Source organism: Zingiber officinale, chromosome 2B (assembly GCF_018446385.1).
Source record: "Zingiber officinale cultivar Zhangliang chromosome 2B, Zo_v1.1, whole genome shotgun sequence".
NCBI lineage: Eukaryota > Viridiplantae > Streptophyta > Magnoliopsida > Zingiberales > Zingiberaceae > Zingiber > Zingiber officinale.
Genome location: NC_055989.1, coordinates 126,370 through 146,193, shown reverse-complemented (window position 1 = coordinate 146,193; position 19,824 = coordinate 126,370). Strand labels below are relative to the sequence as shown.

General features: G+C 45.4%; 2 protein-coding genes across 2 annotated transcripts; both read right to left on the bottom strand.

Moving 5' to 3' along the window:
• Window positions 1-11,877: 11,877 nt before the first annotated feature.
• Window positions 11,878-14,069, bottom strand: LOC122048912 (subtilisin-like protease). The gene has a single exon (XM_042610426.1). It carries the CDS (start codon window positions 13,558-13,560, stop codon window positions 11,944-11,946), a length of 1,617 nt encoding a protein of 538 aa, XP_042466360.1. The 5' UTR covers window positions 13,561-14,069; the 3' UTR covers window positions 11,878-11,943.
• LOC122048914 (subtilisin-like protease 4) lies at window positions 13,729-14,119 on the bottom strand. The gene has a single exon (XM_042610427.1). It carries the CDS (start codon window positions 14,104-14,106, stop codon window positions 13,729-13,731), a length of 378 nt encoding a protein of 125 aa, XP_042466361.1. The 5' UTR covers window positions 14,107-14,119.
• Between the last annotated feature and the right edge of the window lie 5,705 nt (window positions 14,120-19,824).

Genomic DNA, 19,824 nt, shown 5'->3' with positions numbered 1-19,824 from the left:
GTCTCCTGTCAACCCTGACCTACTTGACTTATCTTCTCATCAACCTAGTCAACCATTTGACCATCTCCACAACCAGACGATTGCCCTAGCAATCTCCATATATTGTCAAACATCAAAACTCAACCATTACGACTCAAGTTTGACCCAACTCAAGCTTAGTCAAACTGGTCAAACTTGACTTAGGAAAATTGCCCTAACAGCTTCTTGCCTCACTACTTTTGCTGGGGCTACAGGTGTAACTGATGGGACTGTAGCTGTAATAGGTGCCACCATATTGGCTTCTGGTGGGACTACAGGAGGAGCTTGCTGGTTAGCAGTCAGGGTGGCAATAACCTGCTATTGCTCCACCAATTGTCTCTGCAGCAGAGCTACTACTTCTAAAAGGTTAGGCTATGGTGCAGACACATTTTCCACTGGTTGAGGTTCATTAACTCTCGGCTATCTAGCCGGCCTTCCTCTGACCATCTACATATTCATAACCAGCCAGTGTGACATACGTCAGCCCATCATCATTCTTACTTGTGCCCTTAATACTTTCATGTATAAGCATGTTTAATCTTAACAAACAATTCTTATTAATCATAACAGAAATTGTCACGCCCCAGAGGAGTCTCTGTCCGAAGAAATTTCGGCAGCATCTCCCCTGTACGGCGGACAATATGAAATTTTCTACATATCACATATACATCAGCCACAAGCGGCTGGAATGATAACAAAAATAAAAAAAACAAACACCACGCAGTTTATAAAGATATTCAGCCTCTGGCTGTCACAACCACGCAGTTAATAATAGTAATCAATAACAATAGGACTCTGACTCGAAATCCACCCTACTCCACTACACTCGTAAAGCTCAAATCCAACGAACTCACCTCTTCTGCCGTCCAGGCAGGCACGTAGTAGAATGAATTTCAACATCATATCAAAAATCCATCAAAAGGTATCACTCCATACAATATCCATAGGAAAAATCCAAAAACAATAATAAAACAAAGTCTGATATAGCAAAAGGCCAAAATAAAACAAATAACGAACTAGTAGAGAACTGGCTCTACGTGCAGATGGGGGGCCAGCGACTGGAACTGCTCCGTACAGCCTCAACCTGAAAATATCAACAATGGAGGCGAGGTGAGTCCAACACTCAGCAGGTACAATTGATATACAAAGTAGGGAAACAACACCTAGCACTAATCATGCGTACAGTCTCCTGATAAGAAAGATAAAAATGCATCTGAAGTAAACAGGAGAATACTGTACTAACCATGTCCTGAGTATAAGGTCAAACAGTCCGAGGGATAAGGAAATCCTGTATGCATGTCAAACATAGGTATCCAAACAATATGCAGCATATAAATGCAGCAAACACAAGCACAAGCAATAAATGCATCATGCATATGATGCCAATGATGCGTCTTGGTCACCCCTGACATCAGTCGATCATCTCACACAATAGTGAAGCCGAGTGGGTAGGGCTGTGACAACCGTGCACTTTGTCGTCACTACTCCTGATGAGTGACCGAGTAGACGGGATGCTGTCGGAGTACACCTATCATCCTACCCCAAATCATAAATGGGGGAGCGCAATGCTCTCAACTCCCGGTACACAGTGACGGGGAGGAATCCCTGCCGGATAACACGTTGTGTCTCACTACCCATGAGTGGACCAACGGTGCCTAACAGAGTCCCTGCTGCAACACACCGAATCGACCACTAACCCATGAGTGGTGGTGTGTGCAGATCCATGTAACTGGCGATGTGCTCAACAATAATGGAGCGGACTATCGCACAGCATGCAATCATGCAAATGGTGCATGGCAAATATCCATAAAAACATCTTGGCCTAATCCATATATATAGAAAAGTGCACCCTAGGTCAATGAATCATATCGAATCAAAGGTACACAGAAGGTATAAAAACCTAGGTCCTGAACATGGTGAAGCATGGTATATCACTACCCCTTATAAGCATGTATAAACAAATAAAGTATACATGGGATGCAAATCAAGCAATCAATCAATCATGTAGCAGATATTGGGTAGTGACTAACCGAAAGAAATAAAGGACATAATTAATGCAACTTGTTAAATTCACTACTATGTATATCAAATGACATAAGTCAAAAGTACCCGCCTCCAATAGGAAAAGTCCAATCAGTCCAAATCCGACGTCGAGATACTCGTCTCGCGTCAAGGTCTTGTATATCAAACATAATGTCTAGTTTAGCTATTTCTATAATACCACAATTAGCCAAACTACATTCTAATCCAATTAAAGAAATTCTAAATTGGATCCAACTAATCCTTCCAACAAAATTAATGAACCCTAATTAAATAAAATCAGTGGGTCCACCAGGGTTAGTTCCTTAACCCTAATCATAACATGAGATTAAAAATCTAAAGCTAATCCAATCTACCAATCTCCAACATAAACCTAATCAATATACACGAAGCTCAAAAACCCTAAACCTTACCTCAAATTTTTCCGATGCCTCAGTGCTGCTCAAATCCTGAAGAACTTACTGTCGAGACCCGGAGAAGCTGCTGTGGGAAAACAGTGACAAGTAACATAGTTATCAACCAACAAATTCAGCACAAGATCCAAATCAAAAATCCAAATACCCCCTTTTTTTTTTTTACATAACTCGCTACACCCTGTTCCCCTCACTGCCGGCGGCTGGTGGCGAAGAAGGAGGATCCAGTGGTGATGTCTAGGGCAGAAATGTTTGGTCGGCTAGGAAAAATTCCAATGGCTGGCAACCGAAGATTGGCAGGGCTCATCTAGGGCTTGCTTCTGCCGTGAACAGGGCGTCTCCGAGAAAAAGGAGGCAAGGCCGGTGGTGAGCTCAAACCTAGGGCACGGCAGAGGAGGAGGTTCGGTGGTGGGCGAGAGGTGGTTGTCGGAGAGGGCGTCGGTGCTTAGGCTCGGCGTCGGGTCGGAGTGACAGCGACGCGGCTAGAGCCCGGTGGACCTGGTGGCCGGCGCTCGAAGAAAAGGAGAAGGAAAGGCCGGCGAGGTCGCGATCGGGGACCGAGAGCCGGCAGTCAGTGATCGAAATCTCACGGCTAGGGCGACGGCAGTGGCGAGGGAAAGAGGTGAAACCCTTAGCCGAGGGCTATTGTACAAAAAAGGGAAGAAGAAACCGCCGCGGCCGGCGGTTAATGCTCCGGCGGTTAGGGCTCGGAGGCGTCGGCGCAAGGGGGAGAAGGTCGCGGCGTCGAGGGGTTTCGGCGAGGTAAGAAAAAGAAAACAGATAAAGAAAATAAATAGGAAAAAGGAAATGTAATTATAAACATTTCCTCGCTTATCTGGGGTAGCCAAAACAGGCTTTTCCGGGCCCTATTTTTTTATCCCCGTGAACTTGTCCATACGAGCTCCGAAAAATTCCCGAAAAATTTTCAAAATTTTCAAAAAATTCCCTTATTAATATTTCCTATTTTCCGGTATTTTACAGAAATAAAATGCATAAAAGTTACGAGAGAGTACTTTCTTACTTGGAAGCTGCAGGATTAATGCTTGATGTTTGCGTGGCGGAAGGGTGGAACTTTTCTCTGATACCAAATCTGTAACAACAGCCCTTCTAAACCCTAACTTAAGGCATGGACGTTACTCTTTTCATACCTTCTACAAACATTGTTATATGAACACTGCTCTATTCAGAGATCTATTCTAAACTTGTTTCGACTGTTAAGTCATAGTTTGGAGCGATGCAGAGCTAAGATGAAGTCTAGAGTTGCTAGAGGGTCTGGGCCGTGTGGCTCTGACCGACCGTATAGCCTTACCCGAGAAGGAGCTAGTCGTGGCCATGTGGTGATGACCAGCCGTGTAGCCTTACCAGGCTCAAATTTGGGCACGACCGTGTGTGTCACACAGCCGTGTAAGGTATTCCCTACTGGGGCACGACACAGTCGTATGTGCCACACGACTGTGTAAGGCCTTCCCTGCTGGAGCAGGGAACAACTGTGTGAATCCACACGGTCGTGTCACCTTGGCCGAGAGGAAGAGGTGCACGGCCGTGTGAATCCACACGGTTGTGTCACCTGGGCCGAGAGAGGAGGTGCACGGCCGTGTGGCTTCACACGGTCGTGTCATCTTGGCCGAGACAAAGGGTGCACGACCGTATTAATCCACACGGCCGTGTCACTCTGGCCAAAAGGAAGAGGAGCACGACCGTGTGGATCCACACGGCCGTGTCACCCTGGCCGAGAGGAAGCGGTCCATGGTCGTGTGCTTCCACACGGTCGTGTCATGGGCCGTGTGGGAGTCACACCCTGCTCTACAAAAAGGGGTTGTTCTCCCCCTTTGTACCCATCCTTGGCTTATGATTCTCTCCCATTGTTTGAGGAGGGGTCCTCCCCTTTGGGGAGACCCTAGATCTTCCCTCTTCGCCACTCTAATTGCTGCCAAATAGATAAATTCATCCTAAGCAACTATTGGTAGTATTTCATGTAGAGCAAAAGAAAAGAAAATACTTAAGTATCTAGATCTAACAATTCCATACAATAACAAGTTCCAAGATCTCTTCCACTATTCCGTCACACATACACATAGAACACCGCTCCTGCTGCCTCCTACTCGAACTTTCCTTTACCTTTATTTGCAGTATAAGAAAATACAAACCTATAAGTGAATGCTTAGTAAGTACCATCTACTCACAAAATAAAGCATTAAAAGAGAATATGCTTTTTAAAACTGCTTGGGAAAAATATAAAACATGCACTTGACAGTAATTCACACTAAAATACATACTTTGGAAATATGTACATGACATGTATTTTTAACCAAGTTTATCATGCAAAACATCAACTTAAAACCATACTAGTAATGAATACAGGAATCTAGGCATATTATAGAGTTCATCAATGCTGCACTATATAACTCAGGTTCTCAAACTTAGGAAACTTCCATTAAGACAAACAATGAAGTTTGGAATCTTTATATTACATAATTAGTGAAAATAATAATCAACTTGCTTGGGCCCGACATTGTACCACTTTGCGTGCATCCTTAATAAGATCTGAGGTAGCTAATCTTGAACCTATCAAGGTACTATTAGGCGATCTAGGGGCCTAGGGGCGATCTAGGAGTCCACCCATGGACCTTGTGTCCAGTACATGCCTTTCTAAAGTAATATATTTTCTTTTAACTATTGATTTCTTGTACTTGTAATTGCACTTGCTTGTCATTTAAACAAACACCTTATGTGCGCTTAATCCCCTCATACTTATAGGGAAGTACTTTAGGGCACTTGCATCTGCTTCTTAGTCCCAAAACTAAATGGGAAGCAATTCAAGATTCCCTACACATGCTCTTAATCCCCAAAACTTTAGAAGGCATCTTACATAATATGACATGCATCTTCCTTAACATGCCTAAAGCATATCTCCACATGTATCTTCTAAATCATGCATAAAAGATATTACAAAATGCATATTCGAAGCAACTTATACTGTAAGTGAGTGGTACTTACCTCCTCTTGCTATTTCTTACTCTTACACAGTTAGGGTTTAGGGAAAACAACCTCTCTTGTATGCCTTACTCTCCGGATAGCCCTTCACACGCATACTACTTCCGTGGGAGACACCCTCCTCTGAGATTCTCCTCTTGAAAAGCTTTAAAATTTGGAACCCTAGGGTTCTTGGCCGAAAATACAAAAGAGGAGAAGAGGAAATTTGGCTAGGGAAAAGAAGAGGAGATGAAAAGTTAGGTTTTCATCTCTTCCTTTCCCTTTTATACTAAGCGGAAGTTGAAGCATCTCTCCCCTCATAATCTACATATAATGAATGGTTGCCTATTTCCAATGTGATGCTTTACCACCACCTAATGACTACTTAAACCAATCTCAAGTAAGAGGTCTAAGGTTCAATTCTAGCCCGTGTCATTATGAATATATTTTTATTTCTTTTCTCTTCTTCTATTTCTTTTTGCTCTTTTGGAAGAGAGGAAATTTACGGGTGTTACAATGGGAGAAGACTTCATGTGGTCCTGCAAGACAAGGAGCATTAATGCTAGGCCAGGAAGGGTTCCCGACGTTGGCTCTCTGACACTCGAGTCAGTCCTCTACTCAGTGGGAAATAGTAACAAACTATAGCTAGAGTGTGTAGAATGACAAAGTTGCGTATACCTTCGCCTGTAGATGCAATTATAGTGCCACTGTAGCATCTGTGCATGCATATCAAAGTATATGCGTGCTTTCAAAGTGTTATAGGAAAAGACAGGTCAAAAAGTGTCTCTGAACCTTTCCTTAAGCGAGCACACAAATCTCTAATGTGATAGGTTGAAAGCTTCTAAAATATGATTTGTTTGTTGGACATACTCCGTTATCAATGGCACAAACTTCTAAAAAGGTACACTGAGATATGCAAGGGGTCCCACTAGATGACCACCGGAAGTTATTCGACAGGGACGCCCCAGCTCAATCGTACTGAACAGAGCTGCTTCCCTTCACTCGCCAATATGGTTGTCGAAGGGATGTCTTTTATTTGACTAGTCGTGAGGATCCGATAGGTCAGGACAATGGTCTGAGTGTTACATTGCTTATCTCTTGTCTCTTAACCATAGCCGCAGGTTTTCTGCGAATGTTCGTCCAGACTGTTGGTGCAACCTTAGGTCAAGGTTGACCTGGTTGACCCGACTCGAGTTGACGTGACTCGAGTTGTATTTTGATGTTTGACTTGGGAAGATTGTCGGTGCAACCTTAGGTCAAGGTTGACCTAGTTGTGTTGCATGTTGATGTTTGACACTCGTGAGAGAGTTCTATTCTTGATGTGGGACAAGAATAGATGTTTGGGAGATTATTGATGCAACCGTAGGTCAAGGTTGACCTGGTTGACCTGATTCGGGAAAAGTCCAAGTATGAAGACTTGGCACGGGGAAAGTCCAAACAGGGAGTTTGGCACGGGGGGAAAAATCCTAGTGAGTGAAGCTAGGTGAAGGTGGAAGTCCTGGTGAGTGAAGCCAGGCATTCGGGAAAATCCTGGTGAGTGAAGCCAGGTGAAAATCCTAGTGAGTGAAGCTAGGTGAATGAGAAAGTCCTAACTGGGATGTTAGGCAGTGGAAAGTCCCGTGAGTGAAGCTGCAAGTGAGAAAGTCCTAAGCGGGATGTTAGGCGTGTGGAAATCCGGTGAGTGAAGCCGTGAAAGTCCCGTGAGTGAAGCTGCAAGGAAAATCCAGATGGATCGGTGATCGGACTTCTGGTGTTGAAAGTCCAAGTAGGTCAAAGGATTGACCTGACACTTGGTGGAGTTCTAGCAGTCAAGGGAGTGACCGATGCTTGGGATGAAGTACCAATAGGTCAAGGTTGACCGATATTGGTTTGAAGTCTTGGAACTTGGTTTGGGCAAAATTGCTCGATCGGTCACCGCATCGATCCGATACTTGTTTGCTCGATCACCGTGACCGATCGATATCGGAACTCTGTTGATTCTTGATCGATCCGGTGACCGATCGCAAGCAACAGAGGCGAAGAAGGCAGCCGATCGGTCCACGCATCGATCAAAGATCCTGATCGGTCCGGGGACCGATCGAGACGGCGTCATGACGAGTTGGGATCGGCGTGGACCGATCCGGAGCCTCGATCGGTCCACGCATCGATCGTAGTACGCATGTAAGGTTCAGACTAACCGATCGGTCCGGGACCGATCAAGATAGGCCCTGATCGGTCCGTAGACCGATCGGGGTTCTCTGCGCTGCAACGGCTAGTTTCTTCGCTCTTCTTCGCAGTATAAAGGGGTCGAGGGCTGCGACAATTTCTTCTTCTTCCTTCCTGTCTTGTGCTTGAGCTTTGTTGAGCTCCTCCTTGTCGAAGCTTCGTGAGCTTCATTCCACGGATCACCGCCGAGTTGCTTGTTGCATCCGTCCGTGAAGTCGCTACTTCATCCGGGACCCCAGTCGACGAGAAGGCAAGCTACTGTGTTTACATTCCTGTTGTATTTTGTTCTTGCTATTCTCTTGTACTCTTAGCTTGCTGTTGCAAGTGATTGTGGCGAGGTTTCTCCACCCACAAGGAGTTGATATTAGCCGGTTCTCCGGGGACTCATCCACCGACGGATTGATAGGGCTCGTCCACCTTACGGACACGCCGAGGAGTAGGAGTATCATCTCCGAACCTCGTTACATCCTTGCGTTAAGGTTTGATTTCTTCTCCTGTTTTCTTTCTGCATTTAGTTTCCGCTGCGCTAACCCTAGTTTGTAGAAAGAAACGCGAGCAATTGGGGTCGGCTATTCACACCCCCCTCTCTAGCCGTACGAAGAGATCCTAACACAGACAACCACGTCCGACCGGTATTGTGGCCCAATAGGCCAACTACACCCGATCGATGAACTTGGATTTTTGATTGTCTTGACTTTGACCTCCACGTCATCCACTCTTCCCCACTTTGATCCATCTTGGGTGGGGCCCCTCTTCATTACCATATCATTAAACCTAGCAAGTCAAGTAAACTATAAGATTAATTAGGATTGTGTGTTTGGTTGCTTGTATCCTTGTCTTGTAGGAATTTGGAGTTGGAAGCAAGATAGAATGCAGCCAAACATAATCAAACGTAGCTTAATCAAGTCCAGAGTGAATCGAACTTGACCAGGGTTAAATAGGATTTGAACTGATTCTGTAGATTGAAAAATGATATGGTCGACTAGTTGGGCTTGGTTGACTAGGTGTGGGTCTGAACTTGGTTCGGTGATGTAGCTTGATTTAGTCGACCAAAAGGTTTTCAATCTACCGATAAACATGATAACAACGAGATGGCATGGCTCGATCTAAATCACGAAGGGCTCAGTCATGAGGGTCATGTTTAACCAGGTTCAGTCGACAGGATAACGTTATTAGTTGACCAGATATGGATTGATTCAACTCTATAAAAGGGAGACGAAGACAAAAGGCTAAATCAATCAATTCCTACTTCTCACCTTTTTCCTCTTTGTTCGGAAAGACTTTCGAAGTTCGGCTTGTGTGACTAGGTAAGCATTATGAGGAGTGAGGGATACTCAAGACTTCGACATTGATCATCGACAAGTTTATTTATATTTATTTATATATGCTTTATTTATCTTAATACTTTTGCTTGTGTTATCAAACTTGTCAGAAGGTTTCTCCACCTCCGAAAGACATCAGGAAAGGAGAACACTAGTGAACATGTGTATCTTATGCATATGCCTTGGACTAACAACCGTGGGGGTTGTAAACCAAATAAATCTGGTGTGCACTCTTGTCTTTATTATTTAAGTTATTTTGTTTCCGTTGCAGCTAATTCTGTAGAAAGAACAAAAACAACATGAAAAACAAGAAAACACGATCAATATTCACCTCCCTCTATCAATTCCCAAAGGTCCAACATGTCATAGTTGATCAAATACTTGATAGTAAAGAATTCTAACTAAGTCACAGTTAATCAAATATTTGGCGATTGAAAGTCCAACATAGAGTTGTTATAAGAAGTAAAGTTCAAGTCATGGAGGATCAAACATGTAGTCTAAGTGGGTCTAGATTGATCTGACACTTGATAATGAGAGAAGTTCAAATAGGTCAAGAAAAATCAAATATTTGGCAATAGAGAAGTTCTGCCAGATTAAAATTAATCAAATGTAGACATGAAATGAGAAGTCCTGGCAAGTCAACGTTTACTGCATGCTAGGTAATGGTAACATCCTCACAAATCAAAGTTGATTGAACGATAGGCAAAGAAAGTTCCGACAAGTCAAAGTTGTTCGAATGCTAGGAAAAGGAAGTTATGGTAAGTTGACATCAATCGGATACTAGGAAAAGTGAGAATTCAACTTTAGTAAAGTTGAAATAAAGATATCAATCAACTACTATGGATTAGTACTAATCAACTTATAAACCCTTAAACCTTGAATTCAGAGTTTGAAAGGTTTAAGAAATTTGTTATATATCAATCGACTGTTAGGTATGAGTAATTAACTGATGACACTATTAGATCAAACAAAGTTTTTGAGTCGATTTGAAAACTTGATTGCTGATCCAATAGTCAATTGATAGGGTAAATGTGTCAACTTTATGGTCATTTCTAAGCGGAAAGAGCCATTATGTAGATATAATATTTGAATTTTGAAAGAACAATTGACTAATAGAAGCTAGCCGTTGATTGTTGGATAATTTCTAGCCATGACTTAAATCTTATAAAAGAGGTTTTGTGGAGGATTTCAGATGCTAGTTCTTTTAAAGTTGCGAGGGAAAGTGTTGTGCATTCCAGACCTTTAAGAGGCAAATCCGAGGCAACTAAAAGAGCTCAAAGAAAAGTTACGTTAGTATAAACTTGTGATTTTGATTGTATTCATTTTTATTTGTATCTTTGTCTTTATTTGGCATTGCTTTGAAAAAACAAGTTCCTAAGAAATTTCTCCAACTTTAGAACGTATTCGAGAGGGAGAAAAGATAGTGGTCCCATCACTTGGATGCTAAGATGTGTAATAGCTAGGAACTGAGAGTTTCAAACCATATAAAAATGATTTATTATACTTATATTTTTTTTAATTTAATTTTGTTTTGTTTTTATTGTTTAATTATCTATTGTAGATAAGCACACAAATCTAATGATCGAAGCAAATCATTATTTACCCCACAAATAGTTGAGTAATATGACAGATTTAATAGAGCTATTGGTATTAGAACAACGTTAGTGAGGCCCCCTTCCTTTTGTGAGCTGTTGCGCAATACCTCCTTGGCGAGCGGCCAATATAATGACCACAAGCGGTCACTTTCCCTCCCTCTTTTAGGACTCGCAGCTCTGCCCAAGCAGTCTCCCATGACTACTTTTCGTTTTCCCTCTTCATCCTCCTCCGGTGATAGCGATAAAATGAATCCTTGCAGAAAAGGACGAGGAAACTCATGAAAGAAAAAAAGAAAACTCTTCATCCTCCTCCAGTAATAGCGATGAAATAAATCCTTACAGAAAAAGACGAGAGAAAAAAGAGAAATTCACGGAAGAAAAAAAAAAAGAAAAAAAAACAGCATTAGTACAGGACCTCCCTTCCCTTCATGAGTTGTCGTGCAAGGCCTTCATTCGCGAGCGGCTGACGACAACAAGCGGCTGCTTTCCCTCCCTCTTTTAAAACTCGCAGCTCTGCCCAAGCAGTCGCCCATGGCTAGTTTTCTTTTTCCCTCTTCATCCTCCTCCTCCAGCGATGACGATGCTTTTCCCGCTGTTAGAGAGGCAGAAAATGTCGTTCCTCTCTTCTTTTTTTCCCTCTTCATAGTGGTGATGGAAGAGGGTTCTTCCATAGCTTCTCATTCACTACAAAACTTGTTTGCTTCTTCTTACTCTACTTCAGCGCCATCTTCCTCTCATCCTTGTCTAGTTGGGCTTGGACAGATTACCAAGTATTTCCTCCAACAAAATTACTCTCTTCAAATTTTTTTTTTCTTTCTTTTCATTATTATCATTGTTCAAACATACCCGAGGCCAGCTGCCGCACAGTGCAGCCGGCGCATGTGGTTGAGGCATCTACGTGATGAGGAAGGAAGGACAGAGACTTTTCGTCCGATTTTAGGTGGATAAAATTTTATTCATGAATGAATCAGCTAATGAATTTATAAATTCATCTGTCCATTATTTTAAATAAAGTAAACAATTGGAAAGATATCAAATCTATCCTTTTACATGAAATAAATGAAGGAAAGCTTTTTTTTATATAGAAATCCTTCCTTAGTTTCCTATCCTCCTGACTAAACAGAGCATAAGAGCTCTATAAAAGCTCTATAAAGAGGGCATTGATTGGAGATGTTGGCCTTTTATGCAAATACAAATGAGATTGAAATCAGCAATAATAATAAAATAATATTAATTTATGATATGAAAAGGAAAAAATAATTATTTATTCGAGTCTCCCACCCAAGTAATTATATTCATTCATACCTTATTAATAATCATGAACAATAAATAATATTTGAAAGGAAACAGACAAGCTCGAGCTATAATAGCAGTTCATCACTCTAAAGCGGAGATGATCAATGGGCTCGTCACCACATGCTTACCATCATCGGAGGTCCAAGTCAATTTTCCCTCCACAAATTTAATGCCGGAAGTGGGAGGTCCATCGGTGCCCCATTCTGCGCTCACGGTGAATGACTTCTGCTCGTTCAACTCGGTCTCGGGGGTGACAGTAGCCGACACGAAAGTCTTCGATATGGTCACTGATACCATGTAGCTAGATCTAGCCGGTCCGACGTTCGTGACGACTCGGCTCACCTTGGCTACCGCCCCGACTTTGGGGGCCAGCAGAATCGACGGATAGTTGAGCTCCTCTTCCGTCATGCTCTTCGAGCAGTCCACGATTCCACGTGCTATATTTCTAGCGCCCTTTTCACCGAATTTGCCGCAGATGTAGGAGACGTAGTCGTCGTCGGAGATGTCATAAATAAGACCAGGATCGACAGCTTTGTTAGGGTTGACGTGTCCTGCGCCCTTGGCGAAATAGAGCGCCGGCTCGAGTAACTCGTCAGACATGTCGGTGTTTGCCGTGGTGACGATCGCCGACTTGATAGCTGCCGGTGACCAAGTAGGGTGTGTGACCTTTAAGAGCGCGACAACGCCACTGAGGTGAGGCGTCGACATGGACGTACCAGATTTGATAGCATACTCAGGAGCGTCACTGGAAGAAATCGAGGCCGCGAAGATGTTAAGGCCAGGGGCGGAGATGTCTGGTTTGAGGATTCTCGGTGTTGTCCGAGATGGCCCCCGGGAGGAGAAGTAAGCCACGACAGGAGCGGGGGATACGCCGAGATCTGTCCCGTGGAAGACGATCGAGGCAGAGGGGTCGGAAGCCGAGATCAAATACGATATCAAGTCGGAGCCATCTTGGGAGGCGAGCCATATTCCAGGGAAGTTCAGCCTCCTAATCACGACGGTGGCGCCCTCAACTTGCGAGACAATGAAGATCACCGCCTTGGCACCATGGGACTTCACGAACGCCGCCACATCTTTTGCAATTTTGCCACCGACATTGCAAACCCAGATGCTACCCCTGTGACTATCATCAGGAGGATCCATGTCGCAAGCCGGTGACTCAGTGGAGTAGTACAGGGGAAGAGAGTTTTTAGTGAAGTTGCGGGGCTGGTCGAGAGACTCTCCGGGAATCACCTTCCCATTGGGGAGTCTCACTGAGGCCTTAAAGTTTCGATCGATGCTGCTAGCCCCAACGGTGAGGACCCACGGTGCCTCATTGGCGAGGGTGAAGTTGCCGGGTCCATCGTTGCCAGCACCGCAACTGACAAAGATTCCCTTCCTGATTGCGGCGAATGAACCGATGGCGACGGGATCTTGGTCGAGTGCCTTATATAGGCCACCAATCGAGATAGAGAAGATGTCGACGCCGTCCTTGACACCTGCGTCCAACCCCGCGAGGATGTCGCCGACATTGCAGCCGTCTTCTTGGCAAACCTGGTAGATGGCGAGGTGAGCCCGAGGGGCCATCCCCGCGGCTGTGCCTTTGGCCAAGCCGAAGTAGCTCGCGTTGTGGACGAAGTTACCTGCGGCAGTGGAGGAAGTGAAGGTCCCATGGCCGGTCTCGTCGACTGGAGGACTCCCACCCACACCATCGATCATCGACCTAGCACCGATGAGCTTGTTGTTGCAACCGGTCTTGAGATCGCACCGGCCTTTCCACTTCGAGGGCGGAGGCGGGACCCCCTTGTCGTCATACGAAGGGTGGCCGGGCGTCACACCGGAGTCGAGAACTCCGATGATGACTCCGCTCCCAAGCTTCGAGTCGTTCTACAGCCCCTTGATCCCGACCTTGAGCCCGAGGAAATCTGGCGTGTGGGTGGTCATTACGCGCAGCACTCGGTCGGGGAACGCACGCACGAAGCCCTTCTTCTTCCCCACCTCCTGTAGCTCATCCTCCGTGAGCATGGCGGCGAACCCGCTGAAGACATCGCTGTAGGAGTGCAGCAGTCGCCGATCGGCACCAGACTCCTCAACGGCCGACGGCAAGAAAGACTGATGCCACCTCTTGAGGCTCGCTTCCGTTAGCTGCGGCTCAATCGGCTCCTCGACTTGAATAATGAAACGACTTGCATAAGAAGAATAGACGAGGAAGGGATTCGAGAATAAGGCAAGGAGAAGAAAGAGCCGCCATAGCGCAAGCTCCATGTCAAAAATCTAAATTGTTATATCATCCAACAAAGATCATCCGTACTTTATAGTTTGTCCGTTGTAAAATCTACTAAATATATAACGTATTTAATTATATGATTATCATATAACATATATCATAATGACATTCACATCTGGTGCGATGATTCTCAAACCCCTGGCTGGCTTGCTGCATTTGACGGCAGAGTTTCTAATAAAAATAAAACCACGCGGTCCACGTCATATATATCACTCGGCTAGAATAAATTCATACTAAAATTATAATAAAATGAATTAAAGGTGGATTTAAGATATTTTAATAAATTAAAGATTTAATTTTCTGTTGTTGTTGTTGTTGTTTAGTAAGTAGTAATTTTTATTAGTTATTGCCCAGTTAAGGAATAAAAAAAAGTAAAATAATAAAAAAGACATCCTTGATTATTAGAATGGTAAAGAGACTTTTTTCTTAAAAAAACAAGAGATTAAAAAAATAACTGCATTGTATTTTTGCCTCGTCGCCTCGTCATCATCGGATCCTATGGATCTATATAGATGTACGGTTCTTCATGTGGTAAAAGGCGATTCGCTTGCCCCCAGCGCCCCCGTCAATCCGTCTCTATATAACACGGAGGAGGTAAATCACGGATGACTACTAGCCATTAGTGCAAATGGCCAAGACATGGGGGAGGTTATGCTCGGTCACGCCGAGTTTCAACCCCAAGACCTCATGTGGCAACTCCCCATGTCTTAACCATCGCACCGCCCGAGGGGACAGATGTACGGTTCTTCATGAACACATAAGAGATGTCATGATAATAATAAAATCATAAATATTAATTAGAAAATAGTCTTAGAGATTTTTTTAAAAAAAAATTTAAAGATTTAAATCGAATTCATGATGATAAATTTGAGGGGATAAATCTATTAAACTTATTGATTTAATTAATATAAGATTATTATTAATTAACCTAAGATTGCGTTTGGTTAGAGATGTAATCAAATTTATAATCAGCGGCGGCGTAGTCAGGATTTTAGACCCGATGGGATGATTTTTAAAATTCTAAATATTATTATATATCAATTTTCACTCTCTAATAGTTTAAATTTTGAATTCAATAAGTTAAAAATGAACTCAAATTTGAAAATTTTTTAGTTTAGCCCTTGATTTTAATTAAAACAACGATCTGTCAATCCTCATATCTTATCTATGACTCAAAGTCGAAGAATCGTTTAGGTGGAAAAGGCTGAGGAGAAGGATGTAGTAGAGGGGAAGATGATCTATTTGAAGTAGGTATATCTCATATTTTCTTAAAATATCTTGATATTCATATTTCACCTAATTTATCATTAGAATAATATTTTAAACACATAATTACTTAATTTAATGACTATCTTTTTTCCAACCATTCAAAAATGATAATAAAATTTATAGTAAACAAATAACATACTTGACTAACAAATAAAAATATGAATATGAAAATTTGAGACTATATATTTTTTTAGCACTTAAATTTGTAACGAAAAAGATCAAACAAGAAAATTTCACCATAATCAAAACCTGTTTGCTGTGGAGAATTTGTGCAACGACAATGACAATACTCGTAGCAAACAATGGTAGCGCTGGCAATAATATTGTGTGGTGACAATAATATGAGCGGTAGTGGCAGAGGGGAACACACAAGGAAAAAAATAAAAATACGATATTGAAGACAAATAAAAAAAATGGGAGAGAGAGGGGAAAAAGAAATCATGGGAGAGAAAAAAAATAAAACATTGTTAGTTTTTCATTAAAATTTTTAAATATAAAAATCCATAGAATTTTAATATTTATAATTAAGTCTTTTTATTTTTTTCCCAATGTACAATTTTTTTCTCAAATTTAAGGGGGTGTGGTCGCACCCCCAAAGCTCCACCTAGCTACACCCCTGTTTATAACGTAATATAATATAATTAGTGATCCGGTGGTAAGGACGAGGGATCCTCGTCAGCGGGGGGTCAACGGCACGTGGAGGTGAGAGGGCAACACGGTCAGCCCGGAGATCGGCCGACCGGACGGAGCAGGCCTACCGACAGGGCCCTACAGCCCGATCGGTCGGGAATTCTCCGAACCGAACGGAGGACAACCTGACTAGGGGTCGGGTTTCCGATGCTCAAGATGAAGAGGTTTCAAGGGTCAAGAGGGCTCATCGTTCAGCTGGCGCGCAAGGCAACACAGGCAGGAGCAGTCTCAACCGAGCATATGACCAATGCAGGAGTAATATGCTTGCCAAGCGGCCTATCCGCTCGGCCCTGGAACAGACAGGACCCGCAAGAGGACAAAGGAGACAGGACAACATCATCCTCGAGACACCTACCGTCGACAAGTAGCAGAGTTTGCGGCTGAGCCGTACACAGAATCGTACGGTGGAAGCTTCCACCGTCACATCCGGGATATGCTCGGACGATTGCGGAATGGCGTCAGAGGTACTTTTCTGACACAGGCTTGTTAAGGTATGTTTGGGGAAGCGTGCACACATTGAGAAACGTGCTCGCGCTTCCCCGGGGTCCTATATAAAGACCCCAGACATCGACGAAGGTATGCGCAACTATTTACTGTAGCCACGTTACTCTGCCTCGTTTGTTGCCTGACTTGAGCATCGGAGGGCCGTCGCCGGGAACCCCTCCCGGCTCGGCTTCTTTGCAGGATCGTCGGAGAACCACATCACCAGTCGGAGACAGCGGAGCGTGCCACGTCCCCAGCGTCCGTCGACTCAGCGCTCGGACAGGATCAAATTGGCGCCGTCTGTGGGAACGCACCTGAATCCGAGCCAAGAAGATGGAAGAAGCTGGACGTCAACTTTTGGTAACGCTCTCTCCTGAAGAGCTCGAAGCACTCATCCAAGCGCGAGCAGCGAAGATTGTGGAGCAGCAGCAGAAAGCTCAAGCTGAGCGGGCAGTGCAGCAAGCAACATCAGCTTCGGGTGGTAGAGCGCCACACGAAGACCGACAGGAGCAGCTCTCAATATGGGGGCAAAACAAGGGGTCGGCCGACACACAGATGGGTGCGCTAACCGCCCCAATACCTTTTCATCGGGCTCTGTTCCAGACGCCTTCGGAGGTGGCGCAAGCCAATCAAGACAAAGGATCCTCATCAGACGAGGCACCCATCCGGGACGTCAGAAAAGGAAAGGCGCCCCGATCGGACACGTCGCCCGAGCGGACCAACCAGCATTTCTCAGATGCCAATCTTCGCGATCCACTGCCGAGGCATTATGTGCCCCCTGCGATCGGGGAGTACAACGGGACGACTGACCCAGACGACCACCTGGGTAAATTCGACAGTACTGCCACTCTACATCAGTACACAGATGGGGTAAAATGCCGAGTGTTCCTCACAACGTTTTCGAGATCGGCACATCGGTGGTTTCGAAGACTGCCGGACGGCTCAATCACCAGTTTCAAGGAATTCCGGACGGCGTTCCTCCATCATTTTGCTAGCAGCAGGCGCCACCAGAAGACAAGCGTTAGCTTGTTTGCCGTCAAGCAAGGCGCGAGGGAGCCGCTCCGAGCGTACATTCAATGCTTCAACCAGGTGGCCATGGACATTCCAACGGTCACCTCGGAAACAATGGTGAATGCGTTCACGCAAGGGCTCATGGACGGTGATTTCTTCCGATCGCTCATCCGGAAGCCGCCTCGGGACTACGACCACATGTTGCATAAAGCCAACGAATACATCAATGTGGAGGAGGCCCAGGCGGCAAGAAGGAAAGAAGCTCAGAGCGACCAACCAGCTCTTGCCGAGCGGAAGCAACCCATCAGTCACCAGCCACCAAGAGGACCGCGGGCCGAAGCCGCTCGTCCTCATCAGCATACTCGGCCGCACGCCGTCCAACAAGTCGCGGTTGATCGGCCCAAACACAAGGGGAAGGTATGGACCCCCAATGTTTTGCTCACTCCATCAGTCGGCCACTCACAATACTCGCGACTGTCGGAGCCTCCCTCCCATCGCTCATCCCGCACCGAGGAGTTATCGCCGCTGATCGCCTTCACCAGATCGGCAACATCGACAACGTAGCCCCAGACAAAGGACAGAAGGGCGATCCCCGTCAGCAACACGGAGCCCACCATCGAGCGTCAAATGAACGACCTCGACCTTCGACTCGGGAGGAGGAGAACAGGGGCAACACATCTGGGGGGGGAGATCAACATTATCGCCGGGGGTCCGACCGGCGGAGATTCGAATAGAGCCAGAAAGGCGCATGTAAGGCAGTTGAGGATCCACGCGGTCGGCTGCAGCCAGGAAAGGGTGAGCGGACCCGAGATCAGCTTCGGGCCCAGGGACCCTCAAGGAGTTGAAGTCCCTCACGATGACGCCCTGATCATCCGAGCGGTAATAGTCAATTACACTATTCACCGTATTTTCATTGATACAGGTAGCTCGGTCAATATAATCTTCAAGAAAGGTTTCGACCAACTACAAATTGACCGAGCTGAACTACTTCCAATGACGACTCCCCTATACGGATTCACGGGGAATGAAGTCTTGCCAGTCGGTCAAGTTCGACTGGCTATCTCGTTGGGCGAGGAGCCGTTCAGAAGGACAAGGACCACCACCTTCATCGTGGTCGATGCTCCTTCTGCATACAACATGATCCTGGGGCGACCGGCCCTCAACGAGTTCCGGGCGGTCGTCTCTACCTTCTACCAGAAGATCAAATTCCCGGTGGAGGATCAAGTAGGGGAGGTGAGGGGAGACCAGCTGGCCGCTCGGAGATGCTACGTGGAGATGGTCCGGGCCGAATCCAAGTCCGCTCGGAAAGTGCCGCATGTCGAGGTACATGCTATTACTGAAAAGCCACCTTCTTTAGTTTATGAAGAAAAAGAGGAGGTGAAGATTGACCCATCCCGACCGGAGGCCACCACCTTCATAGCATCCGATCTGGAGGAGAAGCAGAAGGAAAAGGTGATCAAATGCCTCCAGCGGAACTGCGACGTCTTCGCCTGGTCGACCCATGAGCTGCCAGGTGTCTCGCCAATTGTAGCGTAACATGAAATTCATGTCCGGTCGGACGCTCGTCCGGTGAAGCAAAGGAAGAGGGACTTCAGCGCGGAGTAGAACGTAATAATCCGTGCGGAGATAGAAAAGCTTCTGGGGGTCGGCCACATAAGGGAAGTACAATTCCCGAGTTGGCTTGCAAACGTGGTCATGGTCTCCAAGCCGGGCAACAAGTGGAGAGTCTGTATCGACTTCCGGGACTTAAACAAGGCGTGCCCGAAGGACTTCTACCCTCTTCCACGGATGGATCAGCTAGTGGACTCCACGGCCGGGTGCGAGCTGATATGCATATTGGATGCATACCAAGGCTACCATCAGGTGCCGCTCGCCCGAGAAGACCAGGAGAAGGTCAACTTTGTCACGGCGGACGACACTTACTGCTACATTGTAATGCCGTTCGAATTGAAGAACGCAGGAGCCACCTACCAGCGCCTGATGAACAAGGTCTTCAGAGAGCAAATCAGACGCAATTTGGAAGTGTACGTGGACGACATACTTATCAAGTCCTTCCGGGCGGCCGATCTCTACGCGGACATGGAGGAGACATTCCAAACATTAAGGAGGTATGACGTTAAACTTAACCCTCAGAAGTGCCTGTTCGGGGCAAGAGGTGGGCGCTTCTTGGGTTACATTGTGACCGAGCGGGGCATAGAGGTGAACCCTATTAAGATAAAGGCTCTGCAGGACATGCCGCCTCC